This window comes from Pygoscelis adeliae, unplaced genomic scaffold, assembly GCF_000699105.1.
Source record: "Pygoscelis adeliae isolate BGI_AS28 unplaced genomic scaffold, ASM69910v1 Scaffold306, whole genome shotgun sequence".
Classification (NCBI taxonomy): domain Eukaryota; kingdom Metazoa; phylum Chordata; class Aves; order Sphenisciformes; family Spheniscidae; genus Pygoscelis; species Pygoscelis adeliae.
The window spans coordinates 2,791,932-2,815,085 of NW_008825072.1; the positions used below are offsets into that span (position 1 = coordinate 2,791,932).

The window sequence follows — 23,154 nt, forward strand, 5'->3', positions numbered from 1 at the left end:
TTCGAAGGTGAGGCACGACGGTGGCTTGAGGTGGGGGTGGAGACGACTGCTTACCCTGGCCTCTTCAGGCTTCCCGGGACCACCTCTGCCACTCCTGTTTGTGTATGTCCGCCCGCCCCCGCCTTATTCTAATGTCTTGTAGGTGCTCTGTTGATCGGGATAGTTGCTTTGGCAGGAGGTCTCTTTTCCGCACTGGAGCTATGCTGTTGGCCCATGTCACATATTTTCCTTAACCGTAGGCTGTACCTCCTGTGCCTGCACCCCCTTCCCCCTCTTCTCCCCTCACCAAGACTTTTCCCATCTATATGCTTTTCCCAACATTGGTGTCTCTCCCAGTGTTGTTAATCGGGAGTCTCTCACTCGTTTCTTTCCTGAATTGTTAATGAGAGTGGCATGAGAAGCCTGTCAGCTCTCTTGGGATATCGTTTGGTTTGTTGTTTCAGTCTGGCCTGAAGTTCAGGGTTACTTGTTCTGTCTGAGGCATTTAGTTCTTGTTGTTGCAGCGTGGAGCCAAGTGCTAGGTTTTAGACAGAACAGGGCAGGGGGAAGTGGCAAACTGGTAATGCTCACCTGTGGGCCTTGTTTCACGGGAGGGCTAAAACAGTATTTAGTACGTAGTGAGGTTCTCTACTGCTTTCTGGGCTTAGGTTTTTGTTTACCTTTTGAGTAATGGACTAAATCTTTCTGTGGTGTTTCCCCTGCTACTTATAAAACTTCCTGACGCCTTTCGTGTCTCTGTTTTTTCATGTTTGTATTTGTCCTTTGCTTTTCTGTTTTTGCTTCTCCTGAGTGACTGTGCGATTATTCCATACTCCATCCCAAGAATGTGGCTTTTTTCCTGACTGCTTTTTTTCTCTATGAAGATGTAAAGATCAGCTCATGGTTATCCATGTCAGCTTCTTACAGTTTCAGTGTGAAGGAACAAAAGAAAGAGCAAACTTAAGACTTTGCCTTTATTTTGTTTCATTAAGAAATCGTTAAGAACTTTTTTCCCTTGGAATTGCTTTTTGCCTGTTGTTTGTTAAGTCTGCTTTCTGACTGTCCACTTTCTTTGACTGTTCTCCTGTCTCTTTTTTTGTTAGGATCATACTTTTATCCAGTTGTGTCCCAGTCATATGGATATATGGGTAGCTAAAAGCTTCTCTGTAAAACAGTCTTGTGCTTTGTGTGACTCTTTATGACTATTCAGAAATAACCATTTCCACTTGATGCTCTTGACCAAGGTGGTGTTCTGGTCAGATCTTTCTCCTTTCTCACACATAGCTCTTCAACTTATCTATCCCCTACAAAAATTTGGACATGCAGGGTTGTACATGCAGCTTCAGTAAGCAAGCTGCCACCTTCCTGCTCCTCTCTTTCTTCTGCCCCTGACCAAACTGTACATTTTTGTGTTAATACTCCAGTGGCATGAATTCTCTCCCTGGATCATAATTCTAAGTATTACAAGGAAGCTTTAGTTCCTCATACTTGCTTATATTAGTAAGTAGGTGTTCCACAGTCTGATTCACTGCGTCCCTTCTGTCCCAACTGCAAGTGCTTCATCTCTCCTAATAAATATTAGGAGACCTTTGTCCAGCTCACCAGATTTATGCTGAACTGTGGGCTTATAACTTCCACCTGACACCAATTTCTTCTCCATCGGTTACTTCTTTCCCCAATTCAAGATGTGCTTTCAATCCCTTTCTCTAGGTTCTTCAGCCTGTTTTGAATCCAAGTGGGCATCCGGTACGGGAGTGGGAGGGGAGCCCTCCCGTATCTCTGGTACCAAACTGCCACACGATTCTCATGTTTACAGTTCCTTCCTCTTTTCTGTTAACAGATTCAGGATGAGTTCAGTTTTGAACGATACAGATTTATTCTTAGTGTGTTTTCATCTTGCTGCAGGAGCTTCCTAGGCTGAGGGCTGTATTATTTCCCATAATTCTCTATTAAAATTCCATGTGGAATATGACGTTACGGTGTTGGGGTTTTTTTTGGGGGGTGGGATATTTTAATTTGAGGGTTTGACTCTTGCTTTTCCTTCTAGTTCTTGAGGCCAGGGGAAAAGGTTTCTTGCTTTTTTGTTTTCTCAGTCTTTGCAGAGCTTCTGTTCTTGCATTCTTCATTTTGGAAAATACGCTTTCATGCCACTGTTGGTATCCTTCAAATATGCATTTACCTTTTTTGTTTTAGAGGTGGAATGAGTTTGTTGCTCACATATTACTTCACTCCCTTGCCAAGCTAGTGCTGGGAAATAATTTAATGATTGTATTGTAATACCGTGGTTGGTGGCATTGTCCACAGAGGATATACAGGATCAGGAAGGGCAAAAGACAAAGCTCTAAAGTGATAGTGACATTAATGCAGAGTCTCATTGGTCTGTTTCAGGACATACAGTTTGAGGTCACTCGCTAACGATAGAAGACATTTCTGTCTTGTCTTGCTATACTCATGCCACTCACATGCATGCGTCCATTTCAGTAACAACCCTTCACCCACACAAAGCAGGAGAGATTGTTTTCATATTCATTAGGAGTTTAATTATCATCTTATGTTATTTGTGATGAATTTTTTTTTTTTGCTTGATCTCATTCCACTTTCCTCTGTCCTAGAGGTCATTGTGATTACAAGGAAGGAAATCCAAAAGACGTTAAACTTGGACACAAAAATGAAGCTGGATTTTGTGTGCATCAGTGACAACATGGACATGGGTACAGCAGATTCACTGAGGCATATTCACCAGAAAATTAAGGTATTACTGTCTCTTATTGAATTTGACTGGAAGACATTCGTTTATAATAGTATTTTTTTCCATTGTGCTTTAAAAGCTGTCCCATGTAATGATATTGCGAGTAACTGAATTTCCTGATCTTCAGAAGACTTGAATTTTGTAAAGGTCACCTCATGGAGGAACTCAAACAAAGGCTCTAAATGACTAGAATTGACAGCTAGGAAGGCTGGAGCAGATCCAGGCTGGGCACTGGCTGCTTCTTAGTCAGTGTTAGCTTTCTGGCAGGTTAATTAAAAAGTTGTACTTGTTCATACAGTTTTTGATATGATGCGTGATAGCTGTTGTCCACATGGTGCTTGGGGAAGTAGTTCTGCACAAACGTTCATTGTCGCCTTAGCTTAGGCAATATGCCGATATGTAAGGAAGCTTATGTTCAGTTCTTGGCCCTGCCACAGGCTTGCCTGCACCGTTAGGCAAGTGACTTGCTCTGTGCTTCAGTTTTCTGCTTTTCCTGTGCTTTTGCTGGCTTGGTCATATGGTAAGCTCTTTGATAAACAGTGCCCAAATGTGATAAAGGGCTGCTGTTCTAATAGAAACGCCAGTTTATAGAATTTTAATTTCCAGCTGCACAATTAAAACACTCCCATGTAAGGCAGAAATGCTGCTTGGAGCTCTTACCACAATCTGGGATGGGATTTTGTTTTTGTCATTGTCATACACTTAATCTTTCTGATTTGTTCCCTGTCTGTTTAGGCCATCTTAGCCAAATTGGCTGTTTAAATAAAGGTTGCAACAGAACATCAGTGGACCGTTTAAGTCCTGAGGTGCCTTTTTGTCTTCAGGCTCTTTTTGAAGGTAATAAACTGCAGTATAACAGGCTGTGTACTCCTAAGAGAAAGATTGCAGTTGAGACAAGATGAAACTTTCCAGGCAAATATGGGTGTCTAGGTGGCACAATGAGAGAGAGTCTGCAAGGGATTAATGCACAGACTGGAATAATTTAGAGGGTGAAGAGAAAATATAAAGAGGAGAAGCAAAATCAACAAAATCAGTTTAACTTAACTGAATGTTTCTGTCATGTGAAGAATCGCGCTCTGTCGTAACTCAGTTTGGCAGTATTTCTTAAATATGTGCATGCAGTAAGGAAATATCTCTGCACGGCAAATTGTGACCCTGGCCTTACAGTTTTATTGCCTGATTGGAACAATCAGTCCGGCTGTCTGTGTGTCCCTCTGTTTGGTAATCCACGTGAGTTTGCTTAGAGGGAGGCCTGGGAGACAACAGTAAAGCGTGCAGGGGTAAGAAAATAGACTGTCTTCAGAGGCGGCAGTGTTGATCTTCTGTTTATTTTTCAGAAAAAAGGCTTAGAGAAGATGTGAGGTAGTATTGAAAAACACACAGCTTTTCTTCAGTCAACTGCTGTGTATGAACGGCAGCAATTGCTTCTGCCCTTTTTATTCCATGTCTTGCTTGTCTGGGCAGAGGGGACAACGTGGTCTCTTATTTGAAATAAGCCTATGCTAAGTTCTTGAGCGGGTTGCTGCACTGTGTATTTTGGAGTCATTCCTCTAGTAAATGCATACCACCGGTACACCTCTTACAGGGTATACCCTCTCCTGTGTGATATAGGTGAGAGAACTACACAGTAGAGGTAGCTGAAAAGCTGCAGTGTATTGGGTATGTCTACAGTGCAGCAGGAGAGGGATCTCACTGAAGAATGCTCTGGTGAAAACAACTGCTGCTTGTGGCCATAGTTTGCTGGCAGGCTTTTTGCAACCCATGCCAAAAGTCTGAGTAGTTTAAACTGGCTGCTGAAACTTTTATTTGTCGCAAATTGAGTTAATTGCCCACAGAGAAGAGCAAATATGCTCAATAAAAACGAGGTAACATGGCACAGTATAGACAGCTTGCCTGTGTGCAATGCAAGTGACGTGGAGTAAAGCCAAGATTATAAATGCACTGTAAGAAATACATCTGAGGCTAGCTGAACTGCTGATCACAAATCCTGAGATGCACATAAATGTTGAACTGCTCTAAAGCATAAAAATCTCATGACTTTCTGCCTTGTCTGGCATTTGACTGAGGGAGTTCTTCATGCACAGCGTTGCTGCTTGCTGTGCCTGCAGTTGCAGGCCTTTTTTGCTGTGTTGCACCTTGGTTAATGAAGCTTGATACTTTAAAGATTAGATGTCGAGATTAGATTTACAGAGTTGCATTCAGTAGTAGCATGAGAATACATACATGCAAAGCCTGTAAGGGCTGAAGGAAGGTAGTTTGCATTGTTGTTTTATCGCTTTTTGGTGCTGGCATTTTTGGGGGCAGGTAAGACTGACTGTCTTGGTTCACAGTAACGAGCAGCTGACTCCACCAGTCTTACTCTTTCCTGGTTGTTTGGAAGTTCATGAGAGCAAAGGAAGCCTGTTCAAGTTTTTGTTTGCTGTTTGCCCACTCTACACACACAGGATTTTTTTGACATCTTTACTTCAAGAGTTGATACAGTAGATGAGTGCTCTTTGCTTTACTGGAACTCTTCCTGTTATTTTTGGCTGTTTCAGCCTACACCTGATTGACAAGGTAGCATTAGGTTTTTTTTATATTCATTACAAGTCTGAATGTATCCTTTTCTTGGATCCTTCACACAATAAAGATATCATGCTAAACTTGATTCCTAAAGGCACCTGCTGGAGAAGTAATGAACAACAGAGAATTTGGTCCCGTAAGTTCTGCTTTTTGGGTTCCTAGGCGTGGGTGTCAGTCTGACCTGTTCTTTACCAGTAGTTCTTTAATTGACTTGTGTGGTGGGGTGTTTTTGTTTGTTTTTATTTAAACGTTCAATTCTGGTGTCTGAACAGCTAACACCATTGACCTGTTTGTCTTCACAACTCTATGGCTGAGAACTGAGGCTTAAAGAGATAAAGTAATTTACATTGAAATTTGTAACAGTACTGGAAACTGGACATCTGTCCCAAGTCTCTCATGGTTTTGTGCACAAGATCATCTTTCTATACTCTGTGTGTTGCATACTCTGTTTCCCCACCTTGAAAAAGCCAGCAGTACAGGAGATTAAACACAAGTTGAAACTATTTTAAATAGAAACTATGGAAATAGAAACTTCAGTAGAGCTGCAGTCCAGTTTCTGAATTGTGACTGTTGAGGTTTTTTTCAGCGTGTGCTAGATTATGACTTTAAAAAGGTCCTCAATTTGGGAATGCATTGGTCTAAATGTAAGTAACTGAAAAATCATTTTGCAGCATATGAAGTAGAAACTGATAGGGATTTTTTTGTGTCTGTGTTTGTATTATTGTTTCCATTGGGTAATATAACACTTACTGATGTTTTACACTAAGTTATTAATGTCCAGCACTTAAAATGTTGTCAAAGATGTTGTCAAAAAGCAAAAAGTGCATATAGAAGTTACTAATTTATTTCTTAAATGTTTCATTTTATACAGGGATATGAAAACAATTTGTTTGAGGACTTTTTTACAGTTATTGATCAGATCCTTTAATTGCTTTCCTGTGGACAATCCCAGCATTTTACTAGAATGCTGTTGGTTTCAGCATCCTGCTATAGTCTCTGTACTTTATGGCAGTTTCCACGGCCGTCATAGTAATGTCCCATCTTTGTTTTTTGATGTACTTTCAATATCACTGAATTTTATTCTTTTGGCCCTTTAAGTTCCTAGTTTTCTGTTCATCTTTTGCAGGACTGATAATGGGTGGCTTTTCAAAATATGAAAATGAAAGTGAAGCTGCAAAGTCTTAATTCTTTTCTCATTTATATAGAGGATTGGAAATGGTAGAACATGAGACTATGCAGACTGACAGTTGATGGTATTATAATAATGCTCTTGTTGAAACTGCAACTTTACCACCATAGGGGTGTTTAGAGGTCTCCGTCACTTTGTGATCTCGCCTAAATAGAGAAACAAGCCAGCCTTCCATGCCTATAGGTTTGTATTGATGACCTTCCCTGGTCATTAAGAGTGACGAGAGCTCCCCTATTCCAGATGGGGCCTTGGCAAGAGGATGGTACATTGAGGAATTTAATGTGTTTTGGAAGATGAAGGTCTGCTTCTGTAGCTGAGTAAATTCATTGCAGGAACACCGATTTTTATTTATTTATTTATGTTAAACGCCTTCTGACTTCCATTTTCTTTCAATTGTTCACACACACAATTATACTAGAGTAATTCTGAAGTGATTTACTTAGTGAAAACTTCAGTACTCTGAGTTACTGCCTTACCTGCAGCATGGAAGTGAGACAGGTCCAGCAAGACTTACAAGACACAAAAAGAGGCACTACCATGGATTTCTTCAGCTGTGTGCCTGTCACCTTTTGAAAAGCTGTGCAAAGTAGTGGAAAAACTTTTCATTAAATCTTTTGAAGACAACGAAGAGCTATGATAAACCAAGCAACTTTGGATTGTAACAAGCAATGAATCAAGCAGTTACATCCTTAGGTTCCAAATCTGTTAAAGCAGTACTCTCGCACAATTTACTCAGTCCAGTATCTTTATGTTGAACTTCTAAAATAATTGCTGTATGTTCATGTCTGTTTTGAAGTATCATTGCCAATAATTACTCTGCAACTTCAGAAAATGATTTTTATGGATTAAATAACAAAGTCAGCTCTCTCTAAGTCTGTAATACGTAAATACCACCTCATCCAGTGTACGTTAGTAAATGCAGACTGTGAGCTCATTAGGGCAGAATCTATGCTTTCCTTTGTCTCTGAAGGACATATGTTTTAGTCTCCTCCTTTTGTTGGAGCCGTGTTGCTATTGTCTTAATCTATTACTTGCATTAAAGAATATTCTTGACCTGTCAGGGAGTGCTTGAAATAAAAAAAAATAGTTAGCATAGGTGTAAAAAATTGTGTTTGTATGAAATATAAATCAAACTCCCTCCTTCATGAAATCTTGTTTTCCACATCCATTTTTTTTCCTGTCACTTTCTGATTCTGCTCTCTTAAGGTATCTTTCCTACTTCATCAATCAATTAGGCTGTTACTTGTCACTGTTTCATCCATTACAGGCATGGGAGGCACATAGCCTTTGCGTGCTTTGCTAAGGAGCCTGTAGAATTTGTAAGAGGGAAGAAATAATTTGCTTTCTTAAAGAGTCAGATTCTCTAAAGGGTAGACTTTCATTAGGGACAAATGAGCAAACAATTTGAATGTAAGGATGGCTTAATCTAGCCCTGAGCATGATCAACTGAATACCTCTTCCATAGATGATGAGAAAACACTAAACTTGCTCTGGATTTGTCTTTAATTTTCCTCACACATGGTGTTTCAAGATTAAGGAGGTTTTAAATGAGATCAGTGTTTTGCATTTTTAGTAAAACAGTATGTTCAGCATGCTGCTGTAAACTAAGGATGATGTTACAGGTGTGACAGAGCAGGTACTAAGGTGTAATTTGATAATTTCCATGTTCCTGTTTTTATTTATTTAGCATCCAAAGCTTACTAACTGCTAGGAGCAGTGTGGAAGGGGGTCTCTGTAAGAGGTGTGGTTTTTCTTTTTTTAAAATCGTGTATAATTGCTTTCTGCTCAATAGCTATCTCCAGTCCTTTTTTCTGGCTTTCATTGGTAAGCAGCACTGGCTGGAGCATTCAGATGAGTTCAATCTGAATAATAGGAAAATTAGTAAGAGCCCTGACAGTTTCAGTGGTGATATCTGCTGTGCTTTCTAGCAAGAGAAGAGGTGTGAGTGCTGCCTGCTGCATGCTGTGGTAGGAGATGGTGCAGTTTTGTTTTGTAGGCAGCTTGTCTTTCAGTGGTGATTTTTTTTTTCTTCATAATTGTGGACAGTAGACTGCCTTTTTAAAAGTTAACGTCTTTTGATGTCTCTTGAAATTTTGTGTAATGAAATCCCCTGGCTCACTTAGGGAGGCTTTTCCTCTGTAGCTGATGTTAGTGGACACACTTTTTTAAAGTCATAATGTAGTCTTCTGGTATGTCTACTGGGGCTTTTTAGTGGCATCATTCCCTCCAGTATGTTGCTCTGTGACTTCTTCAGTCCAGGTTTATGTCTTCATTTATTTGACTTCTACTACCATTCTTAAAGGCCTTCTTTTGCAGCTTATTAGACCTCCTTTGGATGATTCACAGGACCAGCATGCAAAATACATGTGCCATGACCTGCCATGTTATAGCACAGTAATAGCGTCAAGACTTTGGTTGGTAACACAGAACTCATAATTTTGGGGATTAGTAACAAGAAATTGTAATAGGAGCTAGGAGCCCAAGAGTAAATTGCAATGTCTCAGAAAGTAGTAGTTGAAATAGGGTGATGGTGAGCAGCCACTCTGATGGAGGAAGGAAAGGTAGACGCAAGATTAGAATGTATCAGGTAAAGTATTTCTTTTTTATAGAGATGAGAAATTAATACTGTTGCTTAAGGCAATAGGAAGATTTTTGCCTGGAATACTGCACAGGTGTGGAACTCAAATGCACCAAATGTGGAACAAACACTACAAAAGGAGATAAGATATTCAGAGTGGAATATAATTGGGTTTCAATTTGCTATGAGAAAACATAGGCTGAAAATTACAGAAAGGTTTTAGTCAGAGCAGAATAGGATTGTGAAACAGTCTTCAAAAAGGAGTAATTAAGACAAAAATCCCCTAACTTTATACTGGAGTGAGAAGCTGATTTTTTTTGTTGTGTTTTTGTTGGTTGGTTGGTTGGTTGGTTGGTTGGTTTGGTGTTTTTAAAAATAAACTAAGTAATGTGATACCTGGAATGGCAGGAGGCTAAACTCTTGACTCAGGAAACGTTTTTGAGAACTGTGTTTCTGTGACCTTCTGCTTGTACCATTCATCAAACTGCTGCAGACCTTTTTGTGGGTTGTAGATTATTGTTGATGGAGAAAAAAAAAAAAGGTGGGGGGTGTCACTGTAGTTTACAAATGAGTTTCTCTGAAATTTAGGCGTCTGTAATATTTGACCATTTTGTTTCTTGTGCCAAATTTTACCAGACCCAGAGCAGCTGCTGTCTGGCGCCACCTCCCAGGCTGGGGCCTCTCCAGGCAGCAGGTTGAGAAACCTGGTTAAATCATGAATCTGTGTTTCAGGCTGAAGCAGGAGGTGGATTGGGTGTGCCTGGATCAAGCATTTGTCTTCGCTGAGTCTATATTATTTTCATCTTCTGTTAAGCATTTCTCTCCCTTGTGTCACTCAACTGTACTCTAGCCAGTGATTAAAATGTGGCGTTCCAGCAGAGTAACAGCAATGGAACAATTTCACATTTTCCTTCCTTGATGAGCCCTTAGTTGTGTTAATGGAAGCCCTGACTAATATGGTGTGAATTAATCAGCATGTCTTCTGCTGCTATCACTGGTGAGTGCTTGCATGCAAAATGTTTCGTCTCAGGTGGTCCACCTGGCTTTCTCAGTTTCAAAAAGTAAGATTTGAGAGTAATACAGCTCTTAAAAAGCAAAGCAAACCCTAAAAAGCTACCAAAAAGAAGAAGAAAAACCAACTTTCTTTGAACAAATAAACAAAGACTGAAACTCCAGATTCTCTTGGTATGTGCATCTTTGGGAGCCATGTTGTGGAAAGTGTGATGTCACGGTGGTGGTCTGTATGCTGCTGAGGGTCACTGATCCGTGGAGTCTTGGACGGCATGGCTAAGCGCTTCGCTTCCTCTGTTGAAAAATCTCCTTTCCAAACACATGATGTAAGTAAGCTTGCTGTAACGGCTGGAAGGCGGAATCTGAATCCTTTTGGTACAGCTGAGCAGAGTTTGGTAAGCATGGAAAGAAAAACTTCAGTCCCCATAATATATAGTTATGTATTTTTTGTACTGTCAGTGGAAATAAAAAAACCAAATGAAATTCATTTGTAAGAGACAAGGTCGGTCTCTCTCTCTATATATGAGCAAGACTTAACTAAATATTCTGTTCATCTATTTTGAAATAGTAAAAAGAATTTCATCATTTTTTTCCAGCAGACCTGACAGAAAATACTGTTTACTTGAGTGTTTAAAATGCAAATAAAAGTTGCTGTCTTGCCAGTTTTTCTGATTCTGCCTTTCACAATGTTGTTAGTGCTGCATGGGAAAAGCAGATGTATCAGATGGCAACTCACAGGGTATGTAGCATCTTGTTTCCTTCTCTCTACCTCTCATTGAAAGCTGCCACCACTGAAGTACTCGGCAAAATTTATTACAGATTGCCCAAGTCCCATTCCCAAAGCACAGCTGATTGTCTTAGTAGAAAGCAGCTATACTGGCAGGTGCTCAGGCAGGCGATGTTGCTGGGGGGAATGATATAATGCTGCCTGACTCTGTGCTTGATGAATGTGTTTGGGGCTTTACTCTGATCTTTATTTTTCCTGGCAGGGTAAGAGTTACAGAATTCAACAGTTGTTGGTTGTTGTTGTTGGTTTTGGTTTTTTTAAAAAGTTACTTAGCTTTAGAAGAATGTAGCTAATTAAATTAATTATTTTGCTGCCAGGGTTTACTATGGGTCAGGGCTAAAACACCAGAAGTTTGAATGAGGCAATTAGCTCTGAAGGTTAGGATCAAGAGTGGTTATTAGGGCATTTGCTATTCTGCACGTTATCGGCTAAAGAGGATGCGTTCCATTATACACACAGGCAAAACCTTAGGTGTTTTGCAAGAAGTCATTGACAGACCGAAGATGCCTGTTGGTTTTAATTGTTGCGTCTCCCGCTGCATGTCCTTATCCTTTTCACGCTCCTGGCAACTCGAGGCCTGTGCTCATTATGTTAACCAATACCTCTTGTTTCCATGTAGAAGTTAATTGTCAGCATTTCTCCTGCATTACAGTATATGTTTTCATTTAGGCCCTGTGTGGTTTCTGATGAATTACACAAATTCAACCTATTCTAGTTGCAGCCATAGTAAGCTCTTCGCACATGTGTATAGCTGAAATAATTTGTTTAAAAGTGTCCTGGTAAAAATCTTTTCCTGTTTTTATGAGCTACTACTAGTTTTCTTTTTTGGGGAGTAAATAGAAGTTAGTGTTCATTTTTGTAAATCATCCTTCATTTTCCCTACTTAAAGTATATACAGTTGTCTTGTGTAAATAACTTCCTCTGCTATGTGTTGAGGGAAAATAACAGCTTCAGTAAAGGTAATCTCAAAAACATTTTGCACTTATTGGCTTTAACAACGCTTTCATGGACACATGAAGGCAAAGAAGACTTAAACATCCTTTATTATCAGCTCGTTTTATCAGGCACAGGAAGCCTTTTACATTGATAAGTCAAACTCAAGTTTATAGTTTTCAACAGTCATTCTGTGGTGAATGTTCAAAGAAATTAAAAGTCTGTGTGAAACGAATTTGTGCATCTTATTTTATTTCCAAAGAAAGAGTAAGATTTTAAGAGTGTCAGGGAAAAAAGTTATTGTGTCTTCCAGCTGCCACTTTTCCTTGGTGCTGTCAGTGGAGAGGGCAAAGCCTTGTGCCATGTATGAGCCTTGAAGACATAACTGTCACCCATACCTGGAGGACATGAAGGGCAGCGTGAAGGCATCACTGGTGTCTGTGCCGCCCTGGACTGCACAGAGCAGGAGGCGCTGTGTAGGGCTCCATTTGGTGTTCCTCAGTGATGTCCTTGTTTTGAATGTTAACTCACCATCTGTTCTGATGTTTTAATAATTTTTGCTTGTAACTTCCAATGTCCTTGGCCTTTCCCTGTGAGACTCAAGGCATCCCTGGCTTCAGGTAGGGTGATATTTGCAAGGAGGCATTCACAGGCTATTTGTACATTTTTCTGGAATAACATTCCTTCCTTGCTGTCTGCAGCATTTTTACTTTGTTTCTAGCCTGCATGACTTCTACTTGTGTATTTTCCCCATGCTTGGATCTTAACAGCCCTTCCCTCATAGGAGTTTGGGGTTTTTCATGGCAATTGTGGGCTGTACAGTTATCACAGTTACCCTGTTGCAGCTGACATTCTTCGGTGAGTATTCGTCCCTTGAAAGAGAAAATGGAATTGTTTAGACCAAACATAATTGTGTGTGTTAACCTAAGTACATAGTTCCAGTTATTGGGGAGTGTGGGAGGGACTAGATGCTAAACGTCAACCCATGGAGTTGCTGTGCTAGAGAGGGTTTTTCCCCATGTCTGTTTTTGCAGCCTGGTACAGTAGTGTAACATTGACTATAGGAAGGTAGTGCTGTGAACAGCACAGGCTATGCCAGAGGCTGTCACTTTGCTCAGCACTGTTGAAAGCCATGGTGAAGATCAGCGGACTTGTAGGATGCTTGAATTAATTTTACATTTTTGTCATGTTATGTTAACTGGGAAATCCACGTAGGTTATGTAGTTTTTCTTCTTCCTATGTTCTATGCTGAAAAGGGAAAAACAATTGTGTATTCAGATTTTCTTGAAGCAACTTTAGGCATTCTTCTGTAGTATAAATTCTGTTAGTTACTTTGGGAAGATGGTGACAATTCTGGATGTAGACTAATAGTGCTGGAAAAAGCAGTGGGGAGGTCTTGAAGTTTTCATAACATGTTTCTTACAACACCAGTTGCTGCAGACCAAATATCCCTGGAAAAATTGGAGAGGTGCTAGAGGAGAAAATAGTATTGCACAGGGGATAGTATAGGAATCTACAGTTCAAAACAGTACTTTTATGTAACATAGCATGATTTGTTTTTACAGGAAAAAAACACTTGAACAAAGCTAATCAGGTTTCACGTGTGTGGACACTCAGTTCAGTGCAGGCTAGTATAAAATGGCAATGCCATTGAGCTGTGTTTCACAGTGGCTGGTTCTGTTGAGTCTGTGCTTTGTGGAGCAGGTTAGCGTTTGGGGTTTCTGTTGGAGCAGAGTTGAAACTGGGGTTTGTGTAATGACTTGCTTTGACCTTGGAAAGAGTTGCACCCCCTCCTTTTTTTTTTTTTAATTTAAGATCATACTGATACTAGCTGTGGGATGGCAGAATGATTCCTGAGGACACATGCTGTATATGTCTTGGTTTTCATTTATAGTCTGGTTTCAGACTGTAAGGAACCATTATGATCCTCTAGGCTGTATGGGAATTTGCACACAGTAATTAGGGCTGTTAGCCCCAAAATTTATGGATGACTTAGTGAATGTGTTTCTGAAAGATAGCAAGTTTTTATTCATATATTCTAGTAGATGAAGAGTCTATTATATCCTTTGGTATTTTATTCCAGATCATATTTATTCTACCTCTTAAAACACTTTGCCTTTTATTTCTACGTTGAACACTGATTTCTGGCCACTGAATCCAGTCATGTCTGCTTTTTGTTGTGTTGCTGAGAGATCTTCTGCTGTTTAGGTAATTGCGGGCTGTGGGCAAAGGCCTTCTTTCTCTTCAATAAGTTGAGCTGGTTGAGTTCCATTAGGACTACTTTTTGTTATTATTGTTTGTATGACTACAGCACCTGACTGCCTAAGGCTCTGCTTACATTAAGTGTTAAGCCTGGGCTTGAGCTCTGGGCTTTGGCAGCAAGCCTGCTGCGCCGCTGCTGTTGAGATTGGAGCCCGACTGCGGCGTTCTCCTTTCTGTTCATGTGAGGCAGAGTCCAAGATCAGCTGCGCAGCAGGTCTGGTAGTGCTGCCGTCCAGATAGTCCTGGAAACCTGCCTTCCAGGAATAGGAGTGACAAGGAGAGTGCCATTTGTTTCTGGAGTTCTCCTGCCTGTGAAGAAGGGATCTGTTCGTGCAGTGCGTTGAGCCAGAGGACAATTCAGCTTGCCAGGCTCACCACCTGTGAACTGGTGAATTCAGGGCCCGGGTTATGGGGTGCTCCCCTGAGCTTTAGCACTCATGGTTCTCACGAGTGATGGTGCACGCTTTCTGGATGCCTTTAGGTGGGGGAAAAACAGTCTCCTCTGTGGCATGCTTAGGATCTGGATGTAAACCCAGGAGATGACGCCTGACCTCAGACAAATAAGAGAGCCTAGCAAGGCAGGATGATATGTGTCAGTGTATCAGTCCAGTGTCCCAGCATACTAATAGCCTGACAACTGTCAGTTTTCTGTAAGTGTAAGGGTAGCAGATATCTTTAAAAAAAAAAAAAAAAACAACAAACAAAAAACTGAAAAAACCCCCAGCAGAGCCTAAATCCACAGCCTTTAGAAGATACAAGTAGGTAATAGAGCTGGCATCCTTTATTGATGTAAGGCAGAAGTAGACTTGGTAAGTGAATGGCAAGTGGAAGGGATAGGCTATTAAAAGGAGGGTAAACAACTTGTGCTTGATGTGACAGAAAATGGAACCAGCGAAGAAGGGTGATGTGGTTGGAGGAAGAAGCTGGGAAAGTGATTTTTGGAGTACCGTGTGAGTAGGACAAAATTGCATTAGACAGAACCAGAGGAGAATGTGGATTGCAAAGCTTTTGTTCCAGACCAGAAGGTCTACTGTTCAGTGTCATAATATCAAAGTCCTGCTTTGAAAACATTCTTAATAAGCTTATGAACTTGTGTTCATCTCTAAACTTCTTTTGGTTGCTGATAACTGTAAATTACCCTTTTCCACCCCATGTGTCAGTTTGAGCAACAGGTAATGAGACTTCCTCCTGGGAGGAGACAGGATGCCTTCCAGGCTTGAATATCTTTCCTGTTCGTAGCTTATATGTATGTAAATTTAAAAATATTGATTTTGGATGGTAGCTCTTGAGATACAAAGATAACCTAAAATGGTGTTTTCACTGTATGATCCCATCTGATACAACGCATAGGATGAGCCATATGATGGGACCGGGGTTAAGTCTCCTCCCCAGCTTCTGGCATCTTTCTTCCAGAGAAGATAAACAGTGATGCTGACAGGTTACGTATGTGAAGGCATTCACATTGCCTTAAGATATCCTCACCTGATGAATTCAGGGCCATCCAAGAAATTAGAAGAGACTCCCTTGGCTCCCACATTAGACTTTTCTGTTTTTCTTTTTTTTTTAAAAAAAGAAGCAAGCCTCTTTCACATTACACACTGTCTTTCAAAAAAAAAAAAAGTTTCTTCCATCTTTTACTGAGGAGAGCTTGCTGCTGGATTTCAGATGGAGGGACATCCTGTGCCTCCACTGCCCTCTATCCTTAGAGTTATGAAGGTGCTGGTCTACAGCAAACTTGGTGCTGCAGGGTGCGTGCACATTAGGTAAATGCTTCATGTCTGCTAACAAAGTACTAAATCATGATTTTCTTCTGAATCTTACTATCAAGGACATTACAAAAGCAGAGTGGGAATTCCCAGCCAAAGGCAGCCATTTCAGTTGGTAGCTAACAAGATCCTACAGACATCAAAAAATAAATGAGGTTCCCTGCTCCAGTTACAGCAACAGCTATAGAGCTTCAAAGAGGTCACAGGTGTGGAAATTGGAGGACTCTTAATGGAGACTGAGATTAAAAGGGATTCTCTAAAGCCTTGGATGTAAGTTTCTGATCTGAAGAGTGGTGAGTAATGCAATTGCTAGGAGGTATCTTTGGCTTTGCCTGGAGCATGCTAACAAGCAATCAAAACGCTTGCCCACAGCCAAACTGTTCTTTCCCTTTCCACTCGTTAGAATAATAAAAGAATTACACACAAACCCCACTGTTAATGCAACATGTGGGTGAAGTTCCAGGCTATTGTGTATAAAACTCTCAGTCTTCATTCCAGCAGTAATTATAACTTGTTCCTCTCTCCTCTGTTGTATGGTGACACTGCAGGAAGTGATGCAAAGTTCTCTGTTTGTGCATGTGTTAACTTAGACTCTGCTCTTACACTCAGCCTATCTGATCTCTTGATTTTTTTCTTTACCTGTCAAAGTCTCAGCTGTAATACTGTGCAATTGGAAACTTTTCACATTTAATGTCAATGTTGTGTCTGTCTTCAGTTCTGTTAGGAGCTGGTTCTACAGCTCATGGATATCTTGCTGCTTTTCTGTTTATAATGCAGTCTGACATTTGTTTTCCTCTTTCTCTTGAGGCTGATTTTGTTCAAATTAGAGATTTCCTTGCAACACATGTTTTCTCGTTTTCTAGTCTGCAGTTTTTGAGGCCCTCAGCAGTTTAGGCTATGAGGTCCTGCCCTTGTCTATACTTGATAGAAAAAGCATAGTGAATACCACTAAAAATTCATTATTTGCTGCCAGCTATCTGTGGTAACCTTGATATCTCCTGTTTGAACAGAAGGGATCCAGCAATTATTGCTGAATATAAAAGAGTTTTTAGCGTTGCCTTTGTATGCAGGGTGTGAGAAAGTCCAAGGCTTTTTATTTATGCTGGTATATTACACCATATAATTGCATCCATCTTTTGATCTGTGGTATGAATTAGTTCTATTGAAAACATGTTTTCTATTTTTAAATCGGTTGTCTTGAACTGAGTTTTTGAAACATTCTGCTTTTTGGTCTTGTTTTTGTGTAGATTTTCCATATTGTGCTGGGTTTAATATAATTGTTGACATGTTGGTTTTCAGGTTTTTTTTTCTTTACTGTTTTTTTTCTCCATTCTGTATAAATCTCTTGATGTTTTATGTTACAGTGTTGTATTTATCCAGATTGAGTATGTAAGTTATCTCATAATATCTGAGCATCTCACAGTTTGGAAACGTGTGATGATGAAATGCTGTTAGCCAATGTTAGAAAGGGAGAGCGGAGATTTGGAGGCCTTAAGTGCTGTGTTTCTATACGTGACTTGACTGAACAGTCTGCGTTCAGCGATGGCTAGACTGGAAGCCTAGAGCTCCATCCATGGTCAGTAGGAACAGAGAAACAACTCCTTGAAACTCGGATCATAGGTGGGATGATCTCTGCAAGACCTTGTTTTTCTCCACTGATCAGCAGCTGAGTCTAAATTCTGAACTTGAGTGTGTAAATTGCAAATCTGAGGTTAAATGGGTTTACTGAGGCCCAAGTGACTCTTCCAAGGAGTGTCATGTTCTCCTTGTCTTTTCTGTGGCTCTTGTAATGCTCACAAAAAACATGAGCTGTGCTATCAGCAAGCTAGGGCTGCTGTCCCTATACCTGAGTAGCACTGCAGTGTTTCCTTGCGTTCCCCAACGCAAAGTCATTTGCTGCTCTCTTTTATTATGCTTGATGTCTGGTCTGTACAGCAGCTTCTGTGGTAGAGCCCTGATCTGCGACAAGGGCTCCTCTGTGTCATAATAGTAAACAAAATGGCACATATCACGTTTGGCAGAGCAGGAAAATGCCAGAAATTCCAAGCATTTGTTTCATGCCCCATCTGTTAGATGGTCCTCCTTGAGATAAGACCCTTGCCTTGTCCTTCGGTGGTTGTAATGCGTGTTGAGAGTGCATTTGTGCATGCATTTTTCTTCCTTTGCAGTGGTTCTGCTTGAGGTGTGTGCTTGCTGGGTTTTTTTAATCAGTTCATGTTGATTCTTATCGTGTGTTTGTATAATAGTTTGGGGTTGATGTAATCATTGTTACATGTATTTCATTAAGAGATGTATGTGTGTGTGTACTTAGGTGTTTGCATAATTCATGAAGTCAAGTATGTTCACATACCCCTTGTTAGCACATGAGTGCATGTAGTAAGTACGTACTTCTTTGTATCAGTGGCTCATTGGGAAAGGTGCACTGTATTTATTTGGCATGTATATATGTAAAAAACCCACAAGCTCTACCATTTATTTTCTTTCTTCTACACCCACCCTAAAAACGTAAAGAAAAACACACACTTCTGCTAGGGTTCTAGGATAGTTTATTTTTTCATTCAGCCATTAGTTTATTCGTTCAGGAGTTGTACACTGGGAAAAAAGTGCATCCATTAGACAGTGAGGGCTTTATTTATGAGGGGGGTGATGTTTCAAAGGGGAGGCTGTCAAGTCCCAAAAGAGCCTTTCATGGTGTATTCTCAGCGTGCTTCTGAGGCCACTGCTCTGCTCATCAGGAGGAGAGGGAGAAATGTGGGCTTTACAGAGCAACTGTGTGTTTCACTGGTCCCTACGCTCACTGACGTTTATTTACATATTGGGAGAGTAAATGGGTAGAACAGATGGCAACCAGACATTTGGTGGTTATGTTCCCGTATGCTCCTCAGGGGTCTTGCATTTAATTTTTGCAAAAAGCTTGTCCTATAGTGAGGAGAAAAAAGCCAGGAGCCTGTTCACAACTATGAAATGCTTGTTGGGTTTTCGCTATAGTGACAGATTAAAGCATTTAGTAAAATGTGAAATAATTACAAGGTTTGTTTTAAAAGTCCAGATAGTTGTTCCTTAGGATAAGTCCATTGGTGTGTCTGTCTCTTTTTATTATTATTTCTTAGTTTCACCTCTGGAGTGAATGCATTTAGATTTGAAGCCGGCGATCTCTTCCTTCTACAAACTGAGTTTGAAGAGTACAGGTCTATTCATGTGGGTCTTGGATACCTTTTGGCCTTTTCTGCAAATACTGTAACTCATTTGTGCTCTTGTAAAAATGGAATATCTGAAAATTTTGCAGGATTTTCCAAGTTTTAATGTTTGTTTCTTCAGTATTTACAGTTATGAAGCGGGAGATTTACTTCCATACCAAGTTGAATTTTTTTCTTCTTTGTACACACTGGAATGTTGGAGCAGGGCTGCTCTGGAGTGCTAGGCAGTTTGATTTAGTGGTTTGGGTTATTTTTGGTTTTTTTCCCAATGTATGCATGTTGTTTGTTTTAGAGAAGTGATAATTAAAGCACTTCTCCTGGGCAAAACTGTAATATAAAATACACATTTTGAAAATACGTTAAAAGGGGAGATGCAAGTCAGGTTTTGAATGTGTAAAATTCTCAACCTGCACATTGTTCCTTCCTGTAAAGCAGCCAGGTGTTTCACAGTAAAGTGGGGAGAAATCAAATGAAAATTGAAGAGCTTGACCTTTTGCACAGCGTGCCAAATCAGCAGCTCTAACAGTTTGTCACATGATGAATTCCAATGACTTATTGGTAAACACATGAAACTGCCTAGCGTTTGGAGGAGAACCTGTCAAATAACATAAATACCAGACCTCAGTTAGTCTCGCCTACAATGTGGAATCTTCTAGTATTAGGTAAAGTCCGCAAAGCAAACCTTTCTGTAATAAACCTTTCTGTAATAAAAGGTCAATGCTGAACTGGTTTGCTTTGAACCAAGATAGTTTTCAAAAGTAAAAATAGAATTACTGATCCTCCATGAGTTAATTGACTCAGATTTTACCAAGTATTTTCTGGTGCCCTTCTTACTAAATAATGTCTTTTAAAAAGACAAAACTAGGAAGCCATGCCACGCTCTGCAGGGAGGCTTACCATAGTAAATGGTAGCACAGAAAGTGAAAATGGTAAATGTCAAGAAAAACACTATCTTCCTGAGACACGTTTAGAAGGTTGATCATTAACAAAAAATAAAGTGGAAACTTGCTCCTTTCCTTAGGCCATGCTGCACAAATATTATGTTAGGATTAGTTTAAATGAAGGTAATTGTGAACTAGTAGATTTTTGGCAGTATATTCCACAACCCATGTGAAATACAGAAAATTGTTTCGAAGTAAGAGTTTTTAGCCAGAGTATATTGATAGTGTGCACGGTTAATGAAGCTGCTATATCTCACTATGTGACAATGTTTCTGTGATACATGCAGCAGTTCTCTTAAATATTTTGTAAGGCACTTTGGAATCCTTTGGGATCAAAATTAAATACAAGCCTGTTATTAAATAGGACCTAACTTCCTCATATTTTTTTTTATATGGGGTATTGCTGGTTTTAGGAAATGTATTTCTAAACTGAGCCCACCATCGCAGTGCAATTACCGAGTAAATCACATCCTAGATAGTCTTTGCTTTTTTTTCCCCCAATAAAATAACATAGTTTAAATATCTTTTCCAGTGGTTTGTAGCCAGATGCAAAGTCAGCTAAAAAAGATTTCTTCAGAAAGATTTCTTTTCTACATCATTATGTAACTAAAAGTAGCTGTTGTAAATACTGCAAAATTTCATGGCAGTCTTGAAAGCCATGGCTTCTGCGTCCTGGTTCCTTCCCTTGGGAGCAGATGATGGCAGTTTAGATGGTCACATATTCTTCATGGTCCAGAGCTGGATAAGCATTAACCAAATAACTAATTCAGTAACAGCTGGACTCAAGAAGAGTGAACTAGTAAAAACCAGTAACTACTTTTGGCAGAGTATGGCAGACCCTGTGTTTTTTAAATTAAAAAAAAAAAAAGTTATGGGTGTATTTGTTGTTGAGTCCTCAAATGCTAATCCATATGTGGCCATTTGTATCTCTGAAGGGTTTGTTTTGTTTTGTTTCCCCTTGTCTGACAGACTGATGTCTTGGTGTTGAGCTGCGATCTGATCACAGATGTTGATTTATATAAAGTTGTGGATCTCTTTCGGACACATGATGCTACTCTCTCCATGTTGATGAAGAAAACTCATGAACCCACAGAAGTGGTACCAGGACAGAAAGGGAAAAAAAAGCCAGGTATGTAGATAGGAATACATATATTTATTTGTTAATAAATTATAGAGAAACCACTGGTATGTATGATATGTTTAGTTATCAATCCCAGAGCGAAAGAAATGAAAAAGGTACAGATACCCTATTTTTCCTCATATTCCCTGGTGGGGGTGTGACTTGTTTTTTTCCAGCTCAGAATTAAGTATTAGACTCGTGTAATCTTGCAGGCTCTGATCCAAAGCTCACAAGAGTTAAGGGAAAAGCTCCAGGTGACTTCAGTGAGTTTTGGATCAAACCCTAAATTTTTGTTACATGTGAACATTAAAACCGTTAGGTTTTTCAAGAGCACTAAGCATCAGCCAGATTATAGCTGGGAATTTTACCATTGACGGTAGGGACCAGCGTTAGATGGGTAACAAATACTTCTAGAAATTCTCCCATCTCATGGTATGTACTGAATTACTCTTCTGAGATCACATCCAGGAGCCTTTTACTAGGCAAAACTCCCACTGATTTCAAGGACTTGGTTAGATGCTTATCTTGTCCCTCTTACCATAATATCTTAGTTAGTGCCTTGTAATCTTTAATGTATCTATTCTCACAACACTGCTGTAAGGCAGGGCAGGGCTATATCCCCATTTTACTTATATGCTAAAAGTACTAAATACCATACAGGTGTTCCCATACCATACCTCTCATTTTCTTTTAATGATATCTGTTAAATTGCTGAGGCTTGATTATTGCCAGCTTAGTGGGTCCTGGTCCATGATTAAAGCTCAGAGGCACTGCAGTAATACAAATAAGAAAGCATAGCTTCAAACTGTTTGAGAGGGGAGTGAAATGCAAGCCAACAGTTGGACTACGTGTGTGTCTGAAAGTGGAGGAAATGTGTTTTTTAAAAGAAAGCTGCTTAGACTCTGCATGAAAAGATTTTTCTGGAGCAAAGTGTAAGGACAGTAGAGCTGAAAGCATTTAAGACTTGGACACTCAAACAGCTCTAAAACCCCTATTTTTGAAAAGGCAATCTAAGTGATAATGGCACATAAAACATTGTCAAGAGCACTACTACAGCCACAGAGCTGAGCACTCAGGATTTATAAACTAATGGGTCTATGGTTAAACATCATAGAGCTGCCCAGTATGTGAGCTCTGAGCACACAGGGCAGGGGTGAGGAGGTCTATGAGGATAAACAAGATCATCTGAAGACTCTTCGCAAATGTAAACACATCAGGTTGCACATGCATTCTTAATTTGCTTGTTTTTTAATCTCTGTGTGCTTGACTTTGTAGCATTACTCTTCCTACATGACTTGTTAAAATTTGTGTGTCATTTCTGAGATGTGTAAAAGACCAAACTCGAAAACACTAAAATGCCATCATGTGGAAGTGTTTTGACACCCACAGTGTTTTTCTGTGGGGCTAGATGCTAAGGTCTTGCACTCAAAGCTACTCTACTTGAGCTGTCATGGATAGCTCTAGTAAGTTGTTTTCTATGAACTGCCTTGGATGAGACATGTACCCTACCAGACTTTTTTCAGTCATTTGCTAAAAGCAGGAGAGTGCTGAGACTGAGGAATTTCGTGTTACTCTCCAGGTTCTGGAGAGGATCAGTACATTTTAGAGAGCACTGGACCCTCCTACATTTCATCCTGCTTGATTGAATGCACCCTATTGCTGTCAACATCATCCTAGCTCATCCCTCTCTCTTTTCCCATGCTGGCTTCTTGCCACCACCAGTCTCCATTCTTGTTCTCTTTGCTTAGTCTCCTCCTTCAAAGATCCTTGTCAAGAGTCCAGCTTCTCTTTCTCATATATTACTCTTTTCTTTCACTACCAGTCCCATCCCCTGTTCCACTTCTGACTTCTCATCTTGACCTGCTTCATTTATCTGCCCATAATCACCTTTCTTCTTCTCTTCCAATTCCTTTCTCTGTGGTCCAGTGTCGTTTCACAGACAGTCCCAATTTCCACCAGTTTTCAAGGACTACTTTCTCTCTTTTCCAGCCCATCTTGCAGAGTCCTCGTTTTTATGCTTGTCTTTCCCCTCACCCTTGTGAGCTTGTAAGTTTTATTTCCTTGTAAAATACAGCTTGCA

The 23,154-nt window shown here is 40.1% G+C and overlaps 1 protein-coding gene across 1 annotated transcript in view; it reads left to right on the top strand.

Moving 5' to 3' along the window:
* The window catches only part of EIF2B3 (eukaryotic translation initiation factor 2B, subunit 3 gamma, 58kDa), a 105,468-nt gene that overhangs the window by 1,603 nt on the left and 80,711 nt on the right, over positions 1–23,154 (top strand). The window contains exons 2-4 of the mRNA XM_009326625.1: positions 1,690–1,725; positions 2,592–2,731; positions 20,924–21,083. Coding sequence (XP_009324900.1) covers positions 1,690–1,725; positions 2,592–2,731; positions 20,924–21,083 — 336 coding nt within the window. The remainder of the gene's footprint in view (positions 1–1,689; positions 1,726–2,591; positions 2,732–20,923; positions 21,084–23,154) is intronic.